The sequence below is a fragment of the Chinchilla lanigera genome, unplaced genomic scaffold (genome assembly GCF_000276665.1).
Source record: "Chinchilla lanigera isolate Chin_1 unplaced genomic scaffold, ChiLan1.0 scaffold00109, whole genome shotgun sequence".
Taxonomy (NCBI): Eukaryota; Metazoa; Chordata; class Mammalia; order Rodentia; family Chinchillidae; genus Chinchilla; species Chinchilla lanigera.
In genome coordinates, this window is record NW_004955510.1 from 6,174,357 (window position 1) to 6,199,764 (window position 25,408).

At 48.3% G+C, this 25,408-nt stretch overlaps 1 protein-coding gene across 1 annotated transcript; it reads left to right on the top strand.

The window, feature by feature from the left end:
• Positions 1-23,694: 23,694 nt before the first annotated feature.
• Npy4r (neuropeptide Y receptor Y4) lies at positions 23,695-24,813 on the top strand. The gene has a single exon (XM_005407918.1). The coding sequence runs from the start codon at positions 23,695-23,697 to the stop codon at positions 24,811-24,813; it is 1,119 nt and encodes a 372-aa protein (XP_005407975.1).
• The last annotated feature ends 595 nt before the right edge of the window (positions 24,814-25,408 follow it).

The window sequence follows — 25,408 nt, forward strand, 5'->3', positions numbered from 1 at the left end:
AATAAGTAAAGTACCCCCTTAAAGAAAGAAAAGAGATCTATACTTGTAGTATAAACACTAAGACAAATGAAATATTGGCCTATAGGAAATAACTACTAACTGCAACAGCTATACCTCTGTTGGAACAGTATCAACAATAATAGCATAGAAGTAACTACCTATTAAAGATTCATTAAACTCAGTGGTTATGCTAGTAAAGACAGAGGAGATGGGAACCAGAGAATGAGAAAAGTAAAATTTGACCCACGGGGACCTCCCATGGGAGGACTACAACCTGGGTCCAGGAGCTGGGTCTTGGGGGCCAGTTCCTCTGCAGAAGCCAATCAGTGCAGAAAGAGTCCTAGGTGACAGGCCAGCCAAGAGACAGGGTCAGGATGGCCAGGGGCCGAATAGCAGGGACAGGGCATGAGTGGAAGGTTTAGATGACCCATGATGTCACGCCCTTGGGTCATACTATGAGCTGGGCAACAGCAGCCTAGAATCTTGGGGTCAGGTGATTGTGGTTCAGGGTCAGGGCATCAGGACCCTAGGCCTCACTGCCCTTTTTTGATTGCATTTCTAAGCCACTTTAGAGGTCTGTGGTTATAGTTTCAGCTCCTCCTTTGGAACAGGGACCCAGGAAGTTCCCTGGTCCGCAGTGTTAGGTCCTGGTAGGGGCATAAACCCAAGTGCTATGGGCCAGAAGGATGACATCCATGAGTGTGACAGCTCAGAGCAGCCCTGGGTATCTTGGTCTGAGCTGATAGGGGCTGATGGGAGAGGTGAGCCATTTTGTGCCTGGAGGAAGCACCTGCCCCATGCAGCAGGTACTCAGCTTTGTCTGTTATCCAGCATGTGGACGGGGCTTGGGATTCTTTCATGAGAAGCTGGACATCTGAATTCTAAATTCTGTGCTAGAGAAATCAGACCTTCACCAGGGTTGGACTAGGGACTGACACCCTAGCTGTGCTCTCTTGCCTAGGACATCCCCAGAGGCAGGAGCCCCATTGGAGGGACCCTCATGGCCACTGCCCCAGCTCACCCAGGCACTGGGGAAAAGGGGGCCATTGACTCCTTTGCTGGCCTTGCTCTGGGTGGACAGCAACTGTCCAGCTGTCCTTTCCTGTCAGTCTGGGGCAGGCCGAGGACTCTGAGGTGACAACAAAATGCAACTCACGTGCTGAATTAGAAAAACAAAAATCCCAGGACGGGTGAATGATATAACCAATGAAAGTTTTATTACTTATAAATGAACATTTCTGTCATTAGTGATGGCATGGTTCTGCTAAGAGAATTGTGTAAGGTTTTGCCACAATTTTATGGGACATTTTGTTTTCCATTGTAAACCAGACTGCTCAAATTTGGGCAATATTTGCTTACCTGCAGCATCGTGATGAAGGCAGATAAGTCCTTCCACAGCTGCATCCTTATTTCTGGCTAGGTAAAATTTTCTAAGGAGAAAACACTGGCACAAAAGAGGTCAGAGGGGAAAACTCAGGGGGGCAGGTAACCCCAGGAGGGACCCTCTGTGAAACTGGCAGGAATTATTCTGTCTTTGGCCATGAAATGGGCCTCTGCTCAAAATTTAGGCTGTTTTTCTTCAACTTTTCTTCAGCTGTCATCCTGAATTCACAGACAAGCTTTTGGTTTTCAAAATCATCAATCTAGCTCTGCACAACTTCCAACACACAGTCTTAAAAAGGACGTTTGCATTCTGGAAATGGTTTTGAACACATCACTGTTCACCCTCTAATGTCAAAGCTTTGGCTGATGTGTACTTCACACACTTAGCAACTATGGTAAAGATGTTTTCTCTATTTCATGTTGTTTCAGGAATAGGGGATAATGATTTCTTATTCCAGGGGATATTGTTTTTAGTGATTCATTGGCGATTTGACTAAAAGGCAAATCCTGGCTTTTGCTGTTCTGAGCTCCATCTCCTGTAACCTTCAGGGAAGTTGGTGTTTTTTGCTTGCTGTAAGGCCAGGAAAAGGCTGTGGTCCGTTTCCTGCCTGGGCACGGAGCAGGAATGCTCTCACAGCGTGGTGAGCGGATCACTAGATTGACCTGGCTTTGGGCACAGGTATAACCATGAGGCTATAAGGCCATGGGGATGCGGATATCTTGGCAGGGTGCTGAGCTCCTCCACTGGGCCTTGGCTGGATTCAAGCCAGTGCCCCAGGTGGCAACAGTCACAGAGACCTATGCTTGTGTGTTTTAATGCTAATAAATTGGATTCAGGAGTTGCTGAACAGAACTTTAACAGATGTCAATGAAGACATGTATTTCTCTCTGATGGGAGAAAATAAAATTCTTTCAAGCCCAAACCGCCTGCACTCAGGTTCCTAGAAAGCAAGTTCTGGGCCAAACTCAGAGTGAGGTCTCTGTGATCTGGTTGTCAAGCCTTGCAGTGACATGGTGGCAGCAGCACTGCTAACTAGCGATGCTCAGGCCCTAATTGGATTTCCATAGGGCTCAGGTCTCCTTGTTAGCTCTCTCTCTGGTCTCTGGTTCCGCTGCAGGGTTCTGCAAAGAGAATAATTGCTGCTTCCCAGCATCACTGGACCGTGGCTGGTTTTAATTTGTGCAGCCCTGGATTCTTCTTATCATCAAAGAAAAACCCAGGCATTTCTATGTTCATAAGAAACCTCATGTAGAAATCTAGCTAATCAGAAAGCTTCATTTTCTCCATCTTTCTTTGTCATTTAGATTGGGAAAATATCAGGAGGTTGCAACAAGGAAAAACAAACTCCCAGCCAATTCTTCCCCCTAGTGATCCACATGATTCCAAGAAGTAACAAACACTAGGCCCCTTCTGGGTGGCAGGACTTGGGGAGGGGTGTCTTCCTCTCATCTGCTCTTTGGGTCTTACTCTGCCCCACCAGGCCTGGGTATGCTGGAAGAAGAGATACAGGGCTGGTGGAGAAGCCTGGGGTACATAGTCAGGTCACCCTGCACAGGAACAGGGAAGAAAATGCCCTTCTGGGCACCCAGTGCAGGACTGGAGCCATGCAGCTTGGTCTGTTGGTCAGGTTTGTGTCACTGTGATGAAACACCTGGATGATCAATTTCAAAGGAGGACTGGTTTATATTGGCTCATGGTATCCATTCATGGTTGTTTTGGTCCTATGATGACACAGGATATCATGGTGGAGAGCATGGTGAATGATATCTGTCTACTCCACGGTGGATGGAAAGCAAAAATAGAGAAGAGGAGCCAGGGTCCCAATATTCTGTCAAAGGGCATGACCCCAATGACCTAACTTCCTCTCATTAGGCTCCACCTCCTCAAGGTTCTACCACCTTTCAACAGTGCTACAAGTTGTGGGCCTATCTTAGTCACTCTTCTCATTAGTGGGACAAAATAGCCAACACCCACAATTTAAAGGAGGAGAGGTTTATTTTGGTTCACATTTTAGTCCATGGTCAACAAGCTCCAAGGTAGGATGGCATGACAAAGGGCCTGGAGGAGAACTGCTCATAGCATGGCAGACAGGAAGCAGACAGAGTAAAGAGAGGAGCTGAGGAGGGAGATAAAACCTTCCAGGTCACACAGCAATCCACCTTCTAACAGCAAATCAGCTTTAAGCCCCCATAATCAAATCACCTTCCACAAACCCTGCCTATCAGTGCATGAGGCTTTTGAGGTTATCTAGATAGAAACCATCATAGGGACACTTGAGATCCAGCCATAACTCTTGGGCCATGGTGCTGGCCTCTTCTCTTAGCTACTGCCCCACTAATGCATCTCCACCCATATGAGCAATGGAGAACAAAGCACCAGAAGGCTGTTATCCAAGTGAAGTGAGTGCTGTGTACATGTGTTTTGGTACCTTGAGGGTTTAGGATCAGTATTTAGGGGCCCACAGTGAAAGAGAGTGGACTGACTCTGAGGGTAACCTTGGAAGGCATTGAGTGGTGCCCAGACTCCTGCCACTGCCACCTTCTGGGGCATATAGCAGACCCCACTCCCCATGCCCTGTCGTCCTGGTGATTCCCTGCCCTTCCATTCTCAGCAGACATTGGCTGTCTGGTCATTCTCCTCTCAAGGCATTTAGAGGCCCTTTGGTACCTCAATCCAGCATAAAGAGGCAGCAGCCCCATGGGTAAGAATGTGGCCTCTGGACCTGGATGGCTTGGGTTCACACCCTGCTCCTGGTTCACCCATAGTGTGGTTTTGAGTAAGTTGCCATACCTCTCTGTACTCCAGTGTCCCTACCTATAAAGTGAGCACAGGAAGCATGACCTCCACATAGGGCAGTGGTGAAGAAGGGGCAAGTTCATCGATCAAGGCATGTGGACCCAGACCTGAGGGGCCAACACCCTGGCTGCCATTTGGTGGCTTCTTGGACCACCTTTCCAAATATCTTAGGCTCTTTTGCAACCATGCACTCATCTCACTCATTCAAAGTAAATATTTATCACTTCTAGGCCAGGTGCTGGGCATTGTCTAGGTTCTGGTCACCTTGGTGACCCTGTACAATGACTTCACTTTCAGGCATCTGCTTGTCTCATGGAAGGAAAGAAGATGTACATAGCTGGATGCAACTGTACCTCCAGGAAGAGGCCCTGGTGCCAAGAGTAGGCAGTGGAGTCCTCACTGAGTCTGGGGGCTCTTGGGAAGAGAGGGTCCATAAGTCAGGGACATTGTGGAAGCTGAAACTCTACATGCGTGGTCTCCTGAAGTGTCAACAAGTCAAGACTCCTGTTTTGAGCAACTTTCTTGTAGGCCTAAATTGAAATAAGGTAATTACAGATGGTCCCTGACTTAGATGGCTTGACTCAAGAGCTTTCAACTTCAGGTGGTGCAAAAGTGATACATATTCAGTAGAAACCAAAATTCAGATCTTGGATTTGGATTTTTTCCTGGGCTAGTGATGTCAAATCCTCTCCTTTGGTGTTGGGCAATGTCAGGAAGTTCCTGCTCCAGTCAGCCGTGTGACCATGAGGGGAAACAACTGACACTATAGGTGCTGTGTTGCTAAGCTGTGATTAGTTAGAAATATATTCTCATCTTACAATATTTCCAACTTAGGATGAGTTCATGGGGATATGGCCCCTCATTGCTCCTCGAGGCCACATCATTTTGTGGGCATCACTTCTCTAGCTTTTAGATGGGATTCCTTTTTTTGAGTTTTTTTATTCCCCTTAAAATCCAGGGCTCCAATTACCAGAAACCCAAACCAATTCCTGCCATGAAAAACTTTACCAACCCCTAGAAAGACATCATTACATTGTACTTCATTACTGTTCCTACCATCTTAGTTTGGAGTATCTATAATTAAATTGCTTCCCTTGCTCATTTTTGTTTTTTAGACTGGCTTTTTACAGCTCTAGTGGGTTTCCTGCCAGGACAATACTACTCTTTCACCTTCTTTGGCTTTTTATAAATAGCTGCAATGAATTCCAGATTGATTCTTCACAATTTAGTTATCCATCATCCTGTGTAGATTTGGAAACTTAGAGCCTCTCCTCTCCTCTCCTTTCATGGCTAGATCTGAGGTGAGGAGAACTGCTTAACGGAGATTCAATCTCCCATCAAGTATAGTTTAAGGCATTCCTGGACTGTTTCTTTAGCCAGAATCTCCAAACTTTTCTAAAGGCTTCTATCCACATGGTCAGGTACAGTCACAGCAACGACCTTACTCTCGGTACCAAATTCTGTCTTAGTTACTTTTCTCATTGCTGAGACAAAATACTCAACACCCAAAGTTAAAGGAGGAAAAGTTTATTTCAACTCACGGTTTTTAGAGGTTTCAGTCCATCATCAGCTGGCCCCACAGCAGGGTGGCATGGCACAGAGGCATCACAGAGGAGAAAGAGTTCATGTTAGGCAGAAGACAGCAAAAACAGCAAGCAAGCAAGTGACATGTGGTAATTGTAACTTCTTTCTGTCCTTTTATATTTTATCTAGGGCACTTGTCCTTACTATGGGTAGCCTCACACCCAGTACTATGCCAAACCAATTAGTGGACTCATACCAGTAATCCTGGTATCACACACCGTAGATGCAGCCACCTCTGAAAAAGCCCCACCTATGACCACATGAGGCTTTGGGGAGATATTTAGATACAAGCCATAAAAGAAGGGAATTACTTTTTCCAGCTCCTACTTGAAGAATCCTGTGCTGAGGTCTGATTGGCCAAGACTGAGTCATGTGACTTCTTAGGGCCATTCAGTATGGCTGCTGCAGGAAGTAAAATTGCTATGTTTATGAGAGGGACAAGGATGGAGGAAATGAGTATGAGAAGACCTCCACTACCAGTGCATTGGTATGGAGGGACTACGTGCTGTTCTAAGGGGGCCTGAAATACTACCACAATAATGTCTCTACTCAGACATGACACACACCACATAGCTCACACACTACACACATAGAGCGCACACACACACACACACACACACACACACACACACTACACAGTTCACACAGTACACACATACCACACACACATAAAGACCTGGTCAGGGACACACAAGCCATATCATAGCACACACACATACACACAAAGCTACACACACATACCTCACAGCATACATGTACCACACACACCCAAACACATAATGCAAATGATATCACAGTATATGGATACAAACACCACAGACAGCATGACACACACAGCATACTTTCATCATATTATACATACGCCATTCACAGCAAACACAGCACACTATGCATGTTCACATCTGATATACACAAAACACACTATACCACACACATACATACCATTCACATATCACACACACTATACAATACTCACCATACCCATTCATGTATACCACTTATTTCCCTACAATACAGAACACAGTGCGTCCCCACAGCAGACTTCATAATGCTCCATGTATGCTATATACACGCACCTTCCACACACCATAGCACACACACATAGCCCTACAATACACTACACATACAATATGCACATATACAAGTACCTTATACAATATACCACAAACACATTTCACACAGACCTCACACATTTACACATTGCTTCCACTATACCACACACACACACACACACACACACACACACTTTTTTACATGGTCAACAAGATAAGCAAGTATCTGTTCACAGAATTTGGGAAACAACAGTCTACATCACTGAAGACCACTTGGTAAAGTTTCAGCAGGGAGTTTCAGCTCTAGTGTTTATGGGACTAGAGCTTCATCTGGTGGCCCAGCCTGCTGAAAGCACCCTGCACTGGGAGGGGAATGGAGCTTTGCCTGAGATGTGTGGACCTGCCCTTATTGGCGGTGTTTGGGCTTTCCCTTGTAGACCTTTCTGGAGAGTGGGCTGGGGCTGAATGGTGGGGGTGTTGGGACAGCAGCCCAATGCCTAGGGGCTCAGGATGGAGTACACGGGCTTGTCCAGTGTCCCTGTCCTCCCTCCCTGTCTAGCTCCCAAGCTGGCTGTGGTCCATGCAGTGGTCTGGAGACTGTGACTTGTGGGCAAGACAGCGACCAGTACCGGGAAAGACTATCTTTGGGGTCCCCATGGACTGACTATAAGGGTCTGAGGGCAGTAGTGGCATTTTTTCTGATGTAGGATCCTCACTTGGCATGAGGATAACCTTAGTCATGATGGTGACCTTCAAACTCAACAGGAGCATCAGTGGCCTCTGTGGCATCTGTGGCAGTGTCAGGCACAGGAAACCCTGGAGTGCCCTGGGGAGAACAGGCAGTGGACTGGGACAGGTCTCTGTGGCCACATATGAGAGCAAAGATTTTGATACCCAGCATAAATATATAAGAACACTTCAGTTCTTTCTATAGTTTGGACCTTCAGTGTCCCCCAAATATCTGTGTGTGAAAGGCTTGGTTCCTGGAGTGAGGCTCTTGGGAGGAAGTAGAACCTTTAGCGGGTGGGACCTAGGGGAGGTTGTCAGGTCATGGACCTTGAATTAACCTTTTCCCTTCTGGGGCAGGAGGTGAGTGGCTTTGCTCTGCCATGATGTGCAGGGCCAACTACGATGGACTGGAGCTTCCACAGCAGTGAGCCCCATGAACCTTTCCTCTTCCTAAGTTTATATCTAGAGCTGGTTATAGTGATACAGAGCTGACCAACATAGCTACTGATCTGCTCTTCTGTAGAGCACATATATCTTCCACTCATCAAAACTGCAACACCCTAATTTAGAAGTGCGTTTGCATGCCAAGGTTTTTGAAACATGTTTTGGTCAACTTTGTCAGACATGCTTGGCAAAGGAGATGAAAGATGTTTAGAAACTGTGCTGTGTTAATAACTCTGGATGTAATCAGCTCACTTCCTTCTTTCCTGTTTCACATTAGTTTTCCATAGCATTGCTACTGGGAGTGGAAACAATTATTTGTTTTGCTGGTTTTCCCTGCTATAGCTCTTGGATGCAAATTGGAGTTAAAGACATGTGCTAATTAAAAATAGTGATGATATCAGATGTTGGCAACAATGTGGAGAAACTGGACCATTCATACATTGCTGACAGGAAAGTGGGATGATATACGGTAATTCCTCTGGAAAACAAGTTGGCAGTGTCTTTAAAAAAAAAAACCAAAAAATTAAAAAAAAAAAAAAACCCAACACATACAGTTACTATGTTATTCTTCTTGTGTGTTTGTCTCTGAAATAAACATTTATGTTCACTCTTAAATTTGTATACAAGTGATATGGGTCCTTTATTCATTCTATCCTCAAACTAATGAAAACAACCAAGACAGACTTTCTTCAACAAGTGCATGGTTAAATGCACTGTGGTGTATCCATAAATACTTCTCAGCAACAAAAAGAAACAGATTATTGATGCATGTAAAAATTTGCGTTGGATCTCTGGGGAATTATGCAGAATGAAGCAACTGAGTCCCAGAAGCTCCCCTTACACACTGTAGGATCCCATTTCTGTAACATTCTCAAAATGACACAGGGACTGACACAGAGAACAGAGCAGGGACTGTCAAAGAAACGGAGGGAGTGGTGAGGGAGGGAGGTGTGTGAGGCATCCCTGAAGTGAGGAACTGTTCCAGGTCCTGGGTGTATCAATGTCAATGTCTTGTGATTTTGTGCTATCATTTTGGAGATGTTACCATGGGAGAATCTGAATAAAGGGTACAAGGGACCTTTTTACATTATTTCTTACAACTGCATGTGGAACTGTAATTATTTTAAAACAAAAGTTTAAAACATGTGCTTCTGAGAAATTCTATATCTACAAGTCAATCCAGCGTTTTATTTGTGTTTGATGTTAAGATTCTCTTCTTGATTAGGGGTAGGACATAGATTACTGGTAGACACTTATTGAACAAATTTCAAGGATTTGTATTAAAAATGTGAGAATTACTAGAAAAATAGAGATGAGATGTACAGGTCCAAAGTTTTAGACAGAAAGGAAGCAAAGAGAAACTGATTTTGGTAACAAGAGAGGAAAATAAAATTAAGGCATAATAATGAATATACAAACAAGATCAATAGACTATATGTTCATTTGTGATATACTCTACATAGATATTAATAGTAAGTATGATTGATATTACAATATTCTTGTGTATGCTTTTGTATGTTTCCTTCTAGAGCTTTAACACAGGTCTGAGAGTACAGAGGAATTGTAATTGTCCGAGGAAGAAACTGCTCTAGGGAAAGGAAAGTTCTGAGCTTATTTTTTTTTTCCATGAGAAAATAGAATTGAGGTTTCTTTTTTGGGAAGATTTAAAATTATCTTTGGAAAAAAATGAGTTGGGTCTGACAATGAAGAATGGGGAATTTAGTGATTGAATTTAATAGGACAGTAACAAATGTTGGTTCCTTTAATATTTCCAGAATTGCATTACTGCCTGTGATAGATTAGATATTAACCATATTGTTCTCTCCTCCCACCCTGCCTCATCCGAACAGCACAGTTCCTGGTTCTAATGTCAGGTGTGGCTCTGTGATTTGCTTGGCATCAGGGTGGGTGGGGTGCAGTCTCTTGCCCTTGACCTTGTGCTCAGCCTTGCAGCTTTGGCCAATGGATGTTAATGGATGTAACTTAAGTAGAGCTGAAAATAACCATGGCTGGGCTTATCCCCTTGCAGTTCTGCTTCCTCCCTGGGTAAATCTTCTTTTGAATATCCCTTTTAGTGTGGGTACCAAAGTGAACGTGAATGGAGAAGTCAAAATTTCAGCCAAGGGCCAAGTCTAGCTGAACTCATGGCATGAAGCAGAGCTCCCCCACTGAACCCAGTCTAGGTCATCTAACTGCCTGATGATCTGAGGCTGTGTCACTGAGAGTTTGTGGCTGCTTGTTATCCAGCAATAGCTGACCCATACATCACGGTGTCAGCTGTGTCAGGCAAAGTTGGTAGGACAAGACAGCTGAGCACAATCTGAGGTGGAAGATAGACTTAAGTTCTTTTTGCAAGTGTTTTGTATATCTGGTATGTATTTTAGTTGCTATGCCATCTGCACTGTTATGGTTTGTTTCTGGATGTCCTCTCAAAGCCTCATACAGTCATGGAGGGTATGCTTTTTGGTTGAATCTAGAGTTTGTTACTGACTCATTGTCTAGTGCTGGAATTAAGGGTGTGACTGCTACACCCACAGTAGAGTGGGTAGTCTATGTATAGTACAAAAAGAGTCTTCTCTTGCACTCCTCCCTTTTCACTCTTATTGCTTTTGCTGTCTTCCACCACCATGAATTATTGCTCCACTGCCACACCATCCTACCTTGAAGCCAGCTGATTATGGACTGAAACCTCCACAAACTGTGAGCTAAATCACCCTTTCCTCCTTCTTTAACCTTGGATGTCAGGTACTTTTGCCTAGCAACAAGAGAAAAGTAACCAAGACATGCGCCCATTGTAATATATCTTTTTTTTTTTTTTTTTTTTTTTTTTTTGAGACAGGGTCTTGCTATATAGTTCAGGCTGTCCTTAAACTCACTATGTAGCTCAGGCTGGCCTCAAACTCATGGCAACCCTCCTGTCTTAGCCTCCTGAGTCCTGTGATTAAAAGTGTGTGTCACCACGCCTGGCCATTGTAACATATCTTGCATAGCTAAAATCTGTAGCCAGCATCCAGCACAGGTAGATGTTTAAACTACAGTGAATGACTATGATCTGCTTAAATGTGTTTCCAGTTCCAGAAGGTATGATGGCAATTGGCATATAAAGGATGCTGGCTGGGGTGCCTTGGTATTTCCCCTCTGTTGTTCTCCATAAAAGTGCAGTTGGCTTGCTTTGTGCTGATAAATCCTCTGGTTAAGAGAAGCAGGGAACACAGACCTCCAGGAAATAGGGGTGGGAGGGTCATATTCTTGTCTTTTTCTCACTGTCTGCTATGGAGGAAAACTGCAGTTCTGGGGTGCTCAGATGCAAGGTCACAGATTGGACCATGGGGATGGAGATTTGGTGGTAGATGGAGACTTCTCTGAAATGAGTGTAAACCCCAGGAGTCAGTGGTGAGGGCCCGGGAAAGGGTCCAGAGAAGACACAGTACCAGGAGAGAGGTGGGGTGGGGGTGGGAACAAGAGCAAGGCAAGGTGTGGATGCTGAGCTTCCTTCCTGTGGCCAGAGGAGGTTATCTCACAGCCCAGCCTCTTTATGGTCTCAGCAGAGAGCTAAAGCAAACAGAGCAGATGCTTGCTACAGCCTGAAGAGCCGCCTCCCTCCACGATGTTCTACCTTTAGTGGCCCAGGTGGCCAGAGTCTTTGCTTAGAAGGCTTCCTGGGGCCTTTTCCTGCTCCTCATCTTGATGTTCTCCCTCATACCTTCCTTCCCGGTGGCTTTGGAAAGGACTGATATTGCATCTCCGTTCTCAATTCTTTGCAACTTCATGAGCTTGTGAAGAGCTTGGATCAATCCTGACTTCATTTTACAGGTGAGGAAACCGAGGCTGGGATTGTTCCCAAGCTGCTTTATGCTCTGTGTTCTGGTATGTAATTGCATTGATTTCATCCGTTCTTTTTTTAATGAAGTTTAATTCTTCATGCTTTTAAAATTACTTATGTACATTGTTTCTTTATTTTAATTTCCCCACATTTTTTATTAGTGTAAATTGGTATACAGATCAATAGGTTTCATTTTGACAGATTTGCACATGAAAGTAACATAGTTTAATCATCCCCTATCACCCCATTTTTTTTTTAACTATCCATCCATTATGATGCATCCATCCCATGAGCAGAGACACATTCCTACCCCTGGTCCTTAGGCCTCGCGCAAGTGTCATTCGTTGTCCCAAGCTGTCTGGATTTGGTTGTCCTGTCTCTGGTCTCCTTCCCTGTGGGATGGTTCTGCAGGCTACCCCTGACTCTCCGGGTCTTGACACGCTTCTTGGGGACAGGCCAGTTGTCTTGTGCATGTCCCTCATGGTGGGCCGTTCTGCTGCTTTGTCAGCATGGCTGCGAGTGGGAACATCCCAGAGGCAGTGCTGTGCTACCGAGGCATCCTGGCTGCTGGGATGCATGTGCCGGCTCACTCTGCAGCAGCAATAGGGAAGGTGTTTGCTGAGATCCTTCAGTCAAAGTGCTGCCTGCCAGCTTCCTCCATTTGCAAAGTAACTCTTCCTCCATGTCACAAATGAACATTCTGTGGAGGTGTGTTTAAACCACGTAACTGTCCTATTCCTCATCAAACATTTACTTCGTTCCCTCCTTTGTTTACATCAAAGTGAAGCCATAAATTTCTAATTTGTGCAGTGGGTTATTATCTGTTACTGTCGTTATCTTAATGCTCACATTGTTTCAGATTTGGACAGTGAGGTCTCCTTCAAGCAGAATTCTTGGCTTTCTAACCTGCCCCCATGATTCTTGGGGTGTCATTGTTTTCCAGTCCCCATCTTGGACATTTCCCACCCTGGTTGTGGCATCAACCATTTTCCCAGGAAGTGTTGGGTTCTGTGTTTGGAGACTGGCATTTAGAAGTTAAGATATGGGTACGCTGCTGGGGTGTCACCACACACAACCCCCCCACCCCTTCCTGTCAATATCTATGTGCATTGAGAACCCAGTATTCACACCAGTCCTCAATTCTAACCCAAATCACAGGGATAACCCCAGGTCTCTCCCCTTCCTGCGTGTTACTGCCTTGTCCATCAATGTGGGAACTGGCTCCTGTTACCCTTTGTGCATTTACTTGATTTGCTGGGTCTGCCTGTGTGCACTTCATCTCCTTAAGCAACACCCACCCACTTTCCAGCACCTCCCTCTGCTTGGGTGCTGGTGCTCATGCTTCGTTGTTCCCCATTGCCCTCTAGACCATCTTGTCAGGCTCCAACAGCCTGTGCTGTGCCACTGAGCCCTGGCTCTCTGCAGGGCCAAGCTCTTGGTCCTGTTCTGGCTCTGATGCCCCATGTCAGGCTTCTCCCCCACCCCTTCCTCTGTGGATACCTCTTCCTCTGCTCTGCTCCAACAGTCCTGCTGCCTCACCTGCTCCCTGCTCTGACATCCTTTCCCTCCACTCGGGCTCCAGCCCGACTCTCATTAGTGGGACCCTTAACCCCTATCCCCTACAGAATGGACGTCAGATCACCACACCCTCCTTGATCAAAGGGTGGGATGCAATCCACTTGCTGGCTCGAGGTTGTGGGTCTTCCCAGGGAGTGATGCCATTCTGGAGACTCCAGGACAGGCTGCTGTTGTAGGGTGGGCACCCCACATCACAGGCAACAGGGCCATCTTGCAGAGGGGAAAGCTGCACAGTTGTGCCCATGCATGAGCTCAGCAGAATCACCACAGCTCATTTCCTGAGCCCAGTGAGCAAACAGCAGCTGCCTGGGGAGGTGGTTGATGAGTCTGAAGGGAAGCGTTGTGTTGTCTGCCTGGTGATGGAGCGGCTCCTCTGCTGTGGATTAGCACTCCCATGGGACACGTTTCCTCCCTCGTGCCCGTTCAGAGAGGGACATCCATGGATCTCTTTTGAAGTCTTGTCATTAACATCCTCTAGTCTTTTCCCTCAGGTCCTTAGTCATCTGGCTGCCCCTGCACTAGATTAGCCTCGTCTCCAGGTGTGGCTGCCCTTCCATCCTGGGTGAGTGGACTGTTATGGCTTGTGCCTAGATGTTCTCCCAAAGCCTCATGCACTCATAGGTGGGGCTTTTAAAGGTGGTTGGAAAAGCCACCAAGTGTGTGTGATGCTGGGATCAAGGGTGTGTGATTACTAAATTAGTCCACTGATTGGTTTGGCATAGTTTTGAGTAGGATTAAGGGTATCCTACCCTGCGTATAAGTGCTACCTGCCCTAAGGTTGAGTAGCCTGGATAAGATAAAAGGGACAGAGGGCTGCTATGTGCTTGTTGCTTATCATTTGATGCTTACTGCCTTCTGCCTGCGCTGCTTTGCCATGGACTGTTTCTCCTCTGTGGTGCCCCCTGCCATGTCACTTTGCCTTGGAGCCAGGCAACTATGAACTGAAACCTCTACAAATTGAGCTACAATAAATCTTTTCTCCTTTAACTTTGAGTGGTTAGCGTTTTGTCTCATTAAGTAAGACATGGATGCTAGACATCTGCTGGCAGCACTATCCCTGGAGACATTTCTTCTCCCCATTGACCTTGGGGTGACCAGTGAGTGAGACCACAAACTGCAGCATCCACCTCTAGCCCAGTCCAGCACACTTTGGACCCGGGTCCAATCATGTGAACCCAGGTCCATGTGTTTTATTCTGCAGTTGTAGACACAGGTTGAGGGAGAGGTGGTGTGACCAGCAACCCTGATCCATCAATCCTTTTTTTTTTTTTGGTACCAGGAATCAAACTCATGACCTCAAGCTTGCCAGGCAGGCGCTGTGCCACTGAGCTATATCCCAGGTTCTGATATGTCAATCTTGACATCTAACTTCATTGGGTTAAGAAATGCCTAGCAGATTAGTAGTGCATGCTCCTGGGTTGTCTAGGTGGGTCATGAAATGGCCTTGGGGTCTGTGTCTGGGCCCTCACTCTTTCCTTTCTGACACTCTTCCTCTGCTCTATTTCCTGGTCACCATGAACTAAGCAGCTTTGCCCCACCACGCCCTTCCACCATGATGTTCCTGCCTTGGAGCCAGCCAGCCATGGGCTGAATCATTTGAAACCAGGAGGCAAATTACACTTTAAATTGTGGCTTTCACATATTGTGTCTCAGCAACTAGTAAGAGGCCTAATTCAGGCAGCACTGGGAAGAGGTGATTGGATGGGGGACCTCGGTCATTTGCTTGTGGATTTGTGGCTTGAGGATCTATGGAGCTGGGTCTCATCTGCACCACTTCCACTGGGTGATGGGGTGCTTTGTGTGCACCAACTTCATTAACAAGGTCACCTGACACCAAGTGGGCTGGTGGGCAGCTCAGCTACTTTATGTGCAGCCACTATGGTTTGCCCAAATAGCAAGACAGAAACTGTTTTCTGAAAGGAGAATTAATGTGTGTAGAAAAGGATGTGGCTTTGCTAGAATCCCCAAAGGGTTTCCAGTTTTTGTGAAGCAGGGTTTTGCTATGTAGTTCAGGCTAGCTTGGAACTCACTGTGTAATCTAGGCTAGCCTCAAACGCACAGTGATTCTCCTGCCTCGGCCTCCCGAGTGCTGGGATTACAGTTGTGTGCCACCATGCCCAGCTAGGAGTTTGTATCATGATTTTCCTGTTATGACTGACAAGAGGCTCTGTACAGCTTCTCTGAATGCCAAGGATACATCAAACACATTTGAATGTGAGAGTCATGGGTCACAGATGTTTCCCTTATGTATGGTAGCCTGGATCCACTACAGAGCTACAGAACCTTATTTTTCTCTGAACCAGTGAGTTGCCATTGCATACCTAAATAGACTGTGTTGCTTCATAACTTCAGACAAGATCATCAACTACTGAGCATGTTTTTCAGGGTTAAGATGCATAAACAAGATGTCTTTCATGCTAGTGAGAGCTTTCTGACATCTGCTGGGCTTCTGGAAACACTTAGCTGGCAGCCCCCAGACTTTTGTGGAATATATCTCTCATCCTCTAGAATGCAAGTATCTTATGAAGGCATTTGATTATTTTTTTCCTGATTCTCAATCCAATAAGCATATATCTTAGTGCACTGGACCAGCATTTTATTTGTGGGATGTTTAGAGGATCAAGATCCCCATCAATTACACAGAAACAGAGATCTGGAGAGGGGACATAGCCTGAGGGAAGACACTGGACTTGTACTGCTATGCTTACCAGGTAGAGAAGCAACTTTCTGGCCATTCTTCCTAACTGACTGGTGTGTGTGTGGGAGCATAAGCCAGACCAATAGCTGCACAGATTGAGTGGTTCTATATCACATCTAGAATAGTGACTAAAATTGGACTCACTGCCTGATTAAATTTGTGATCATCCACAGTCATTCTCCAAGATCTGGGAACTTTCTGCACAGGCTAAAGTAGTGAGTCAAGTGGGAATGTGACAGGGATCACCATCCCTACACCTTTTATGACTTTGATGATGGCATCAAACTCTGAAATTTCCCTAGGGTACAGTGATGTTGGTTATTTTTTCTGGGTATAGTGAGAGAAAATGCTAAGCTCCTGCATTGATTCAGCCATTTCTAACCTCATCTTTTCTTGTTTCCTTTTAGCACCAATTATGCTAAAGTATTTTCTTAATTACCTTCTGCAGAAAGTGTTCATGGAAATAAACTTTTAAGCCTGGAAATATGTTATTCTACACTTATGCTTCGTGATAGTATGGCTGAGATGAGGGTTTTCAATTCAGAGTATATTTCCATGAGCCCTACAAATATATTCCATTGTGCAATCTTTTCCCCTCTCTTGGAACATTTTAGAATTTTACCTTTATCTTTGGTGCTTTGCAATTTTCTAGTGGCCTATCTAAGTGTGGGGTGGTATACAAGGGTTCCCTCTAGTCTATAGCTCTGGAATTGGTTTTCATTATTGATAACTCCATGTGTTGGTTATAGAATTTTCTTATATTTGTGGTTTCACTTTTAAATTTTCTGTTATCCAGAATCAAATGTAATCTGAAAATAGTAAATGGAAACTCCAAAAATAAAAAAAATCATGGTTAAATATTTTTTAGTAGTTTTTTTATTAAAATGTTTTATTTTAGTAGGGCATATCCCCCATGGATAGAGGGGACATGTACTTGTTCACACCCCACCCAGACCATCCTCCACCATCATCCTCTGTTCTTCCCGGGGACTATGAAGGCTAAGTGGCTCCCTGGATGGTGAATTCCTACTGGGTTTGGTCAATGGGAGGGGCTCACAGGAGACTGAAAGTGGAGGGGGAGAGTCTGTCCTATTTGCCCTGTGTCCATGGCCGAGGCTGGTAACAGTGACAAGCTGCACACAGCAGGCTGCACATGGTGCCTCCACAGCCCCTTGCCTCTGGGCCCAAGGTTTCCTCTTTTTACCCCTTTAACTGCAGGGAGGTCACTGTGTCTTCCTTTTGCTAGTGGCTGAGTGCCTCACTATTTCTTGCTTAATTCCCTTTACTCTGCCCACACCTCTACAAGTTACTTTGCCATTAATGCTCTTCACTGGACTCTTCAGGATAAATTTTGTTTCCTGCCTAGACTGTGACCAATATGCTGCCTTTCATTCTCTTGGTTCTCCCTTCCGAAATTTTATTAACTGGGCTATAGGTCATTTGTGTAATTCATCTATGTCTCTTGGTTTTGCTCTGAGGATTTCCATCTTGTGGTGTTGCTCTAGATTAGGAACATTTCTTAACCTCATTCTTTCATCCCTTCCAGTGAAATCCTTCTAAATTTCAAATGCTTACTTTTTAAGAGTTTTTTCTTGGTCTCTTTTATTACATGGTGATCTGGGTTGTATGGATGCAGAAAATTTAATCTAGGGATCAACTGGAAATTTTTGATTTCCTAATATTCTTTTCTATTCCATTCTGTTTTGTTTTTTTTTTTGAGGTTGGTGATTTCACTTTTTCATCCTGACCTGTTGCCTTTGTGCTGTTGATTTTCTAAGTGTGGAGGGCATTCTTTTTCTGGTCATTGAGTGTGGGAAGATGGCTGCTTCTCTGGGTAGCTGATGTGGCTTTCCTGCGCTATATCTTTCAGGGCAAAGCAGTTGTTTCATGCACAGGAGTTTTACGTACGTGGTCATACTCAGCAGCTTCGCTGGGCTGGTGTGTGTGTGCGGGAGAGTGGGGACAGTTCACAAAAGTGCAGGGGCTCCAAGAACAAGTGAGAGTTTTTCATGTGGAAAAAGAGCTCTATGAGCAACATCTACAGGTCTGGGCATGTGCAACATGAGATTCCCTAAACACAAAGAGCTGAAGTGGGGAATGAGTCTGGGGTGGCAGCACTACAAGGTTTAGGGAAAAACAAGGCCAGGGATTTTAGAAGCTCATCATGGCTGAGCTTGCAGTGCTTTTTAGGACTGCACTGGGCTAATTCAGGTGAGATAGTATGAAGGAGAGGCAGCAGGGATTGTTCACTGTTCTGGTTGGGCCCTGGGAGGGGCGCAGGCACAGCTCTGTAGGTGACCCCACCAGCTGCTGTTCACAGAGGTGCTCTGCTCTCGCCTCTCACTCATTCCTGCTCCCAACAGCTCCACGGCGGCTGTTCACGTCGCTCCACTGTGTGGCAGGATCTGAGGCTTCCAGGCCTGGCTGTGGCCACTCCCAGCACTGGATCTCACCATGACAGCAGCTGCAGGGGCCTGACTGCAAATCCCAGGACTGTTCTAGTGAGGAGGGTACTCAGCACCCACCCTGACCCTGGCTTCCTCATTGCACCAGGGACATCCTGACCTTGAGTGGACTGAGAGGTTATAGAAGGGTCACAGTTGGCACACACCTGAGGGTGGCTCCCGTTAGATTCGGGTAATTCCTGTGACATTCCTGTGTGGGCAGGGAGCGAGGCCTGTCACCACGCTATTAAGGAGGGCAAATCTTCAGGTCAGCCATTCACTTTCATGTTAGGAGGAACATCCTGGCCAGCCCCTGCCCCAGAGACCATGGAATGTGCCTGGTCTCGCACCCAGAGAGTGGGGCAGTGCTGTCCCCGTTTCTCCCTGTGCTCTCTTGGGGAGCTTCAGGTGCTGGGTGCCAAGCCCAAGGCCACTAGAGGGTGCTGTTTCCTTCACCTACCCAGACAAGGGGGTCCTGCAGCCATCAGGGGACTGCAAGCAATCTCACAGGGACATCTGCACTGGGGAGTGCCTGGACAATCACTCCATTTCTGCAAGGCTCAGTTTTCTTAGCTGTGAAATGGCATGACTGCACTTGCCAGGTGGGCGCCGAAGAATAAGAGCAGGTGCTTGTGCCTGGCATGGGAGCCCTCGCTGGTGTGACACCCTCTCAGCTGCTTGGCTGCTCTCTGACCCCTGGGGCTGGGACAAAGTCTGGGGGCCCTGGGCCTTGTTCCTAAGTATGTCTGTGTGGCAGACCTCAGAGGCTGCCGGCAGCCCAGGCCCTTACAGCTGCCCTCAGAGGTGACAGCAGCTGAAGTCTTGTCTTCAGAGAGCGTGTCAGCAGGGTTTTCTGCCCCAATCTGGCAGTCTCTGAGTAGAGTGACTTCAGGGAAGTTGCTCTGTCATTGTCCCACTGCTTCATCAGTAAAACAGGAGCAAAAATGCCTACTGCTCAGGCAGGTGAGATGATTCAAATTACATAAGGTAAAACCTGGAGACTGCACGCTAAGCCTAGCTGTGTTTTAGGAAGGGCCCCTGCCCAAGATGCAGGTGGCACTTTTGTGGGGAGCCACCGAGGGTGTACAGTACGAGGGAGTTGTGCATCCGTGTTTGGGAGGTGCCCGGAAACAGATTCCCTACTCTCAGGTGGTCCTCTGAGCACCCTGGGGTTTTACCATGTGGCCTTGGGGAGGAAACACTGCTGCATCTTGGAAATAGGAACAGCACATGTAAGGGACACTGCTCTGTTCACCACATCCTGTGTCGCCTGGCTCCAAAGGAGAAACGGACACATTCTCATTGAAGCTCCTCACCACCACCTTGGAGGCCTTTCCAGGACTCCGGAGGTCCCTGGAAGCCACCTCCTTTGCTTACTTGAGCCTGCCCTTCTTCCTCCTTGCCCTGGGCTTTTGCCTTGGCCGCGCCCTCTGCCTGCTCCCATCCACTGTGGACCTGTGTCCCTGCTGCAGCACACTTTCTGAGTCTCCTCCAGGGCTGGGAGTTCCAGGGTGACAGGCAGGGACTCTGTCTTGTTCAGCTCGGACTGCCCATCAGGACAGCCACGAGGACGGGAGCCTGCAGCTAATACTCTGGGGCGAGTTTAAGGAAGGCGTGTCTGCTCTGCGCCTGTGGTGAATGAGGGATCCGGGGTCCGGGAGGGTGGAGAGCGTGCGCCAGGGTGGGCGTGGGAGACGGGCGCGCGGGGTTCGCGCTGGGTGCAGCTCCGCAGCCGGTGACGTCTGGGGAGGGCGCTGGCGGCTCAGCTCTCTGCAGCCTGCGCCGCCCAGCAGGTTACCGCGCGCCCGAGGGCTGGGTCCAGAGCGCAGACCCGGGGCGCAGCTAGAGGGACACGGGCCGAACACCGGGAAGCCGAGAGCGCTGCTTCCTGCCCGGCTTGGATGCGGGGCTCTGGGCGGGCTTCCTAGAATCCACAGCGGGCCAGAGAGCATCCTGCCACTCCTGTGGACTCTGGTGGCGGTGCCTTAGTCTCTCCGCCTGAGACGTGCTCGTAGGAAGATACCTTGCACTGCGTCTGGCATCCCAGCAGGTGAGAGGCGCCTGAAGGGTCTGGGTGGTGAGCGGTAGGACAGTGGCTGTGTGCAGAGATCCGGGAAACAAGGCAGCTCTCCCACTCCTAGCTCACTGGCACAGAACAATTCGGGGCTCTTTAGTTTCCTCAGCCTGAGGGAAGAGGGCTGCCCGGCATCCCCCGGGACGCTGGGCTGACCTTGCATGATAATTTGACCCCCTCCCCAGGACACCCACCCCCGGGTGTCCCCAAGGAGCCCAGGACCCCTGTTTCTCACTGGTCTGTGGGGCCCCAGCCCAACAGCCCAGGGGAGTGGGTGTGATCACCGGAAGTGATCCAGGAGTAGGGGTCCAGACTGGAGGCTGCAAGAGGAAGTACAGGTGAAGCTTTTTGAAGGGACAGACACTGTGCTGTCCCATTCCTTCATGCCTGCTCTCTCTCCAGGGTGCTGTGCTCTTCTGCTATGCCACTGAGGGTCCATGCTGCTGGGGAACCCCTTGCCCAGGTTGGCTTGGGAAGGACTGGGATGGTGGCCCCTTAGGTAGGTAAAGTGAGGGTAAAGGGTAAAGGGACCTAATACTTGACAAATGCTGATCTTGCACCTGTTCTGTACCAGGGTGGCAACTCTACCTCCCAAGAGGTAGCAGAGAAAGCTGCTGAACGGTTCCTGGTCCATCAGTCATGCTCTTTACTATAGAAGCAAGATAGGGCTAACCCGCTAACTGGAAAGGGTGCTGCGGGAGGGGAGCTCACGTCTCAGCTTCACACTGGCTGCAGTCCCTCCTCCATCCTCTGACCTGGGAGGGAGCCAGGTCGCCTTGCTGGCAGGTGTTACTCACCTTTACCTCTGGGAGATGGCAGAGCTGGGGTTGGGACCCAGGATAACCAAGTAGTCTGCTGGGCTGTGTAGGACCCTGGTGTCCTACTCTGCTCTTTTTCTCCACTGCTTTTTGATGTCAGGGTTCCTCAGGTGACCTGAGAGCCAGGCCCATAGCCCATTCATGGGTGAAGAGTCCTGTAGTTGCCAGGTGACCTGATCCCTGCACCCATGTGATCCACCTGCAGCCATGCCTAACCTTGGACCACTTGGTTCTGGAAGCCTAGGCTGCATTGTGCACATGATGCCCCTGTACCTTGAACTCCCTCCTCGCCTCTGTCCCTTTGGACAGGTGACTCCTCATCAGCCTTTGAGCCCCACATCAGTGTCACCTCTTGCCTTGAACCCACTCTGCTCCTTCTCTAATCTCTCCACTCACCCTGTTTGGGCCATGGCATTATGGCTGGTAGACCAGCTGTGTGGCTGGTGGTCAGTTTCTCTGGCTGGGGAGGCCCAGGGCTGTAAAAGTCATGTCTGCAGCTCTTGCCTCTAGTCGAGGATATGGCACCTGTTTGAGTGGATGGATGGATGGATGAAGCACTGCGTGTTGGGGGCGCCTCCCGGCCTAGTGCCTCCTCTGACAAAGATGCAGCTGCTGGTGAGGAATGGCCAGCTGAGGGTCAGCCACAGCCTCCAGTGTCTGTCCTGTTTGTCATGTCTGGGGCCCGTGTACCTGCCATAGACTCAGGCAGCTCTGCTTGCTGTTTGCCTTAACCCTGGATCTTGTGTCTGGCCTGGTGTATTTCATCTCATCACGTGTGGCCCCAAGTGGCCCTTTTCCTGGCCAGGAGATTGTGATGCTGGTGAAACTTTCCTGACTATTGAGATCTGGCAGCCTAAATAACCAGACTAAACTATCAGGCAAATTCAAGACCCAGCTCTGTATGTCAGATGTCCAATGAGTGATGTTTATGACAGCTCATGAATAGATTTACTGATCTCTGGTTCATTTGGTCTTTTCTGTAAAAACTGTCTCTAGCATGGCACTTGATCATGAAGAGGAGCAGGCATGGCTGGTGTATGGGAGTTAAATAATGTTTCAAATAGGGTATTCTGCTGTACAGAGCGCTTCTTAAAATAGGGGCCAACAACCACAGGCCATCATGCCCAATAGGGGCTTCAGAACCCCACAGGTCACCTGTCAAAATACATCCTGGACTCAATTGGCTTCCAAGGCCTTGGAATCTGCACTTCATCGCACTCCTGGGATGACACTGATGTTCACTGCAGCCTGAGGACTATGACTGGAGGGCCAGGGATGTGGGTCTCATCAAATGTCTATTATTGTTATTCAGCTCAAGCCCCCTGGAGTCCTGGTTGCATTCAATCTTGACAGAGGGTCCTCATGCTGAGAGGCCTCGGGGGAAAGGACAGCCTGTATCAGGGCATGGAAGCCTGGAAAGTCTGGTGTGGGCTTGCATCAGGTGACCTGAGCTGGGGTAGTTTCACAGAGGGTGATGTTGTCCCCTTTCCTTGGAAGCCATGTGTGTGCACACAGGCAGCAGGAAGAAGCTGGTGTGGTCATGTGCCAGTCTTTCCATTCCTGCAGTTCTTGCCTTTGCTCCGTGGCACCTGAGAAGCAAGGCTGGCAGGGGAGGTAGGGGCCGAGGCCAAGGGTGCCTGGTGTGTCCGGCTCCAAAGCTTGGGTTCCATGGGTGCCTGGAAGACTCGTACATTCACTACAGAGTGGAATTTCTTGCTATCTCTGTTTGAATAAGACATGACGGAGGACTTTCAATTCTGCCTACGATGCTCCAACTTCTTTATCAGCAGAACAGCTTTGAGTTCTTAGGTCAGAGGGACTCTGTGGAACATGATTTGGCAACAGACAGACCTCAGTTTTATCTGGGCCCCATTACTTACTGGCTGTGTGACAGTGCTCAAGTTGTTTTACATCTCAGAGTCATCAATTCCTTGTTGAGTAAGTGGGCTAAGAGTGCCTGCTCTCAGAGTAAAGTAGCTACAACCTGTGATGTGCTGAGCACCACCCTGGCATCCAGCAAGTGCTTCCTATAGGTAGTAATTATTGGATGCCAGTTTCTGACCCTAAGTCTTAGGTGACAGCTCCAATTGCCTCTGGGTGATGGCCTTGGGGAGGAAGTAGTCAAGAGCCCTGGCCCTGGCCCCTGGTCTTTCCCGACTCCATCCTGGACACAAGATGATCCTGAGTCTCACTGGTCTGTTTGTGTTGCAGGTGTCACCTCTGAAATGTGCCCTTAGTTCAAGAGCTTCTGGAAGCTTCTCACTGCCACCATGGATGCCTCGCCCTTCCTGGCCTCGCTGTTCCCCAGAGCCCCACACAGGGAAAACAGCAGCAAGCCTCAGGGCATCCTGTTCAACTTCTCTGACCACTGCCAGGATTCGGGGGACCTTATGGGCTTTATTGTCACCTCCTACACCATCGAGACAATTGTGGGGGTCTTGGGGAACCTCTGCTTGATCTGCGTGACCCTGAGGCAGAAGGAGAAGACGAATGTGACCAGCCTGCTCATCGCCAACCTGGCCTTCTCCGACTTCCTTATGTGTCTCATCTGCCAGCCACTCACGGTCATCTACACCATCATGGACTACTGGATCTTTGGCGAGGCACTTTGCAAGATGTCAGCCTTCATCCAGTGCATGTCGGTGATGGTCTCCATCCTCTCGCTTGTCCTCGTGGCCCTGGAAAGGCACCAGCTTATTATTAACCCGACAGGTTGGAAGCCCAGCATCCCTCAGGCCTACCTGGGTATTGTGGTCATCTGGCTCATCGCCTGTGTCCTCTCCCTGCCCTTTCTGGCCAACAGCATCCTGGAGAATGTCTTCCACAAGAACCACTCCAAGGCTCTGGCATTTCTGGAGGACAAGGTGGCCTGTAAGGAGTCCTGGCCTGTGGATCACCACCGTATCATCTATACCACCTTCCTGCTGCTCTTCCAGTACTGCATCCCGCTGGCTTTCATCCTTGTCTGCTACGTGCGAATCTCCCGGCGCCTGAGGAGACAGGGGCGCGTGTTCTGCAAGACCTCGAGAGCTGGGCAGATGAAGAGGATCAATGGGGTGCTCGTGGCGATGGTGGGTGCCTTCGCAGTGCTCTGGCTGCCACTGCACGTGTTCAACAGCCTGGAAGACTGGCACCCTGAGGCCATCCCAGTCTGCCATGGCAACCTCATCTTCCTGGTGTGCCACTTGCTTGCCATGGCCTCTACCTGTGTCAACCCCTTCATCTATGGCTTTCTCAACACCAACTTGAAGAAGGAGGTCAAGGCCCTGGTGCTGACCTGCCAGCAGAGCCCACCGCTGGAGGAGTCTGAGCACCTGCCCCTGTCCACTGTGCACACGGAAATCTCCAAAGGGTCTCTGCGGTTAAGTGGCAGGTCCAACCCCATTTAGCCAGTTCCAAGGCTCGTCCCTGCTGTGTCACTTACCGGGACTTTTCCCTTAACCCAGTGGGTATGCTGCAACCTGGCGGTGGTGTTCCAGATTAACTGTTTTTTGGGGCCCAGAAAGAGCCTGTTTTTCGCATCCTCCGTTATGTGAAGTCTGAGATCAGATGGTTCAGCTCCTTGTTCCTTGGAGAATTCTGAGCCCAGATTCTGCAGGTCACAGTGAACCTGGCAGCTGGAGCTGCAGATTGCAGGGCTGGAGATGTCTGCCCAGCACACACAGGGTTCACTGAGAATTCAGTGGCAGATGCCTGGCCTGGGAAGCCAGGGACTTAGCCCCCACCAGTGAGACCTTGAGGTCACTGCGGGTGAGAGAGGGGGCACTTGGAGCCAGAGCTCTGGCCGCACTTCCTAAGCAGTGGGAATCTGTGCAGGCAGGGCTGTGGGCTTCCAGTGGAGGGGACGGATCTCTAGTTGCAGGTCCTCAGGCCCCACCACTGGAGTCCATGGCTCACATCCCACCGCATGCTGTGTCTGCCACCTTGTATGGAAACCAGCCTGTGCATGTCTCTGCTTGATGTGATGGTGAGAACCTTGAGAGT

Bases quoted from the DNA above. Each gene is read 5' to 3' on its own strand.
- Npy4r (XM_005407918.1), top strand. From the start codon at position 23,695: ATGGATGCCTCGCCCTTCCTGGCCTCGCTGTTCCCCAGAGCCCCACAC.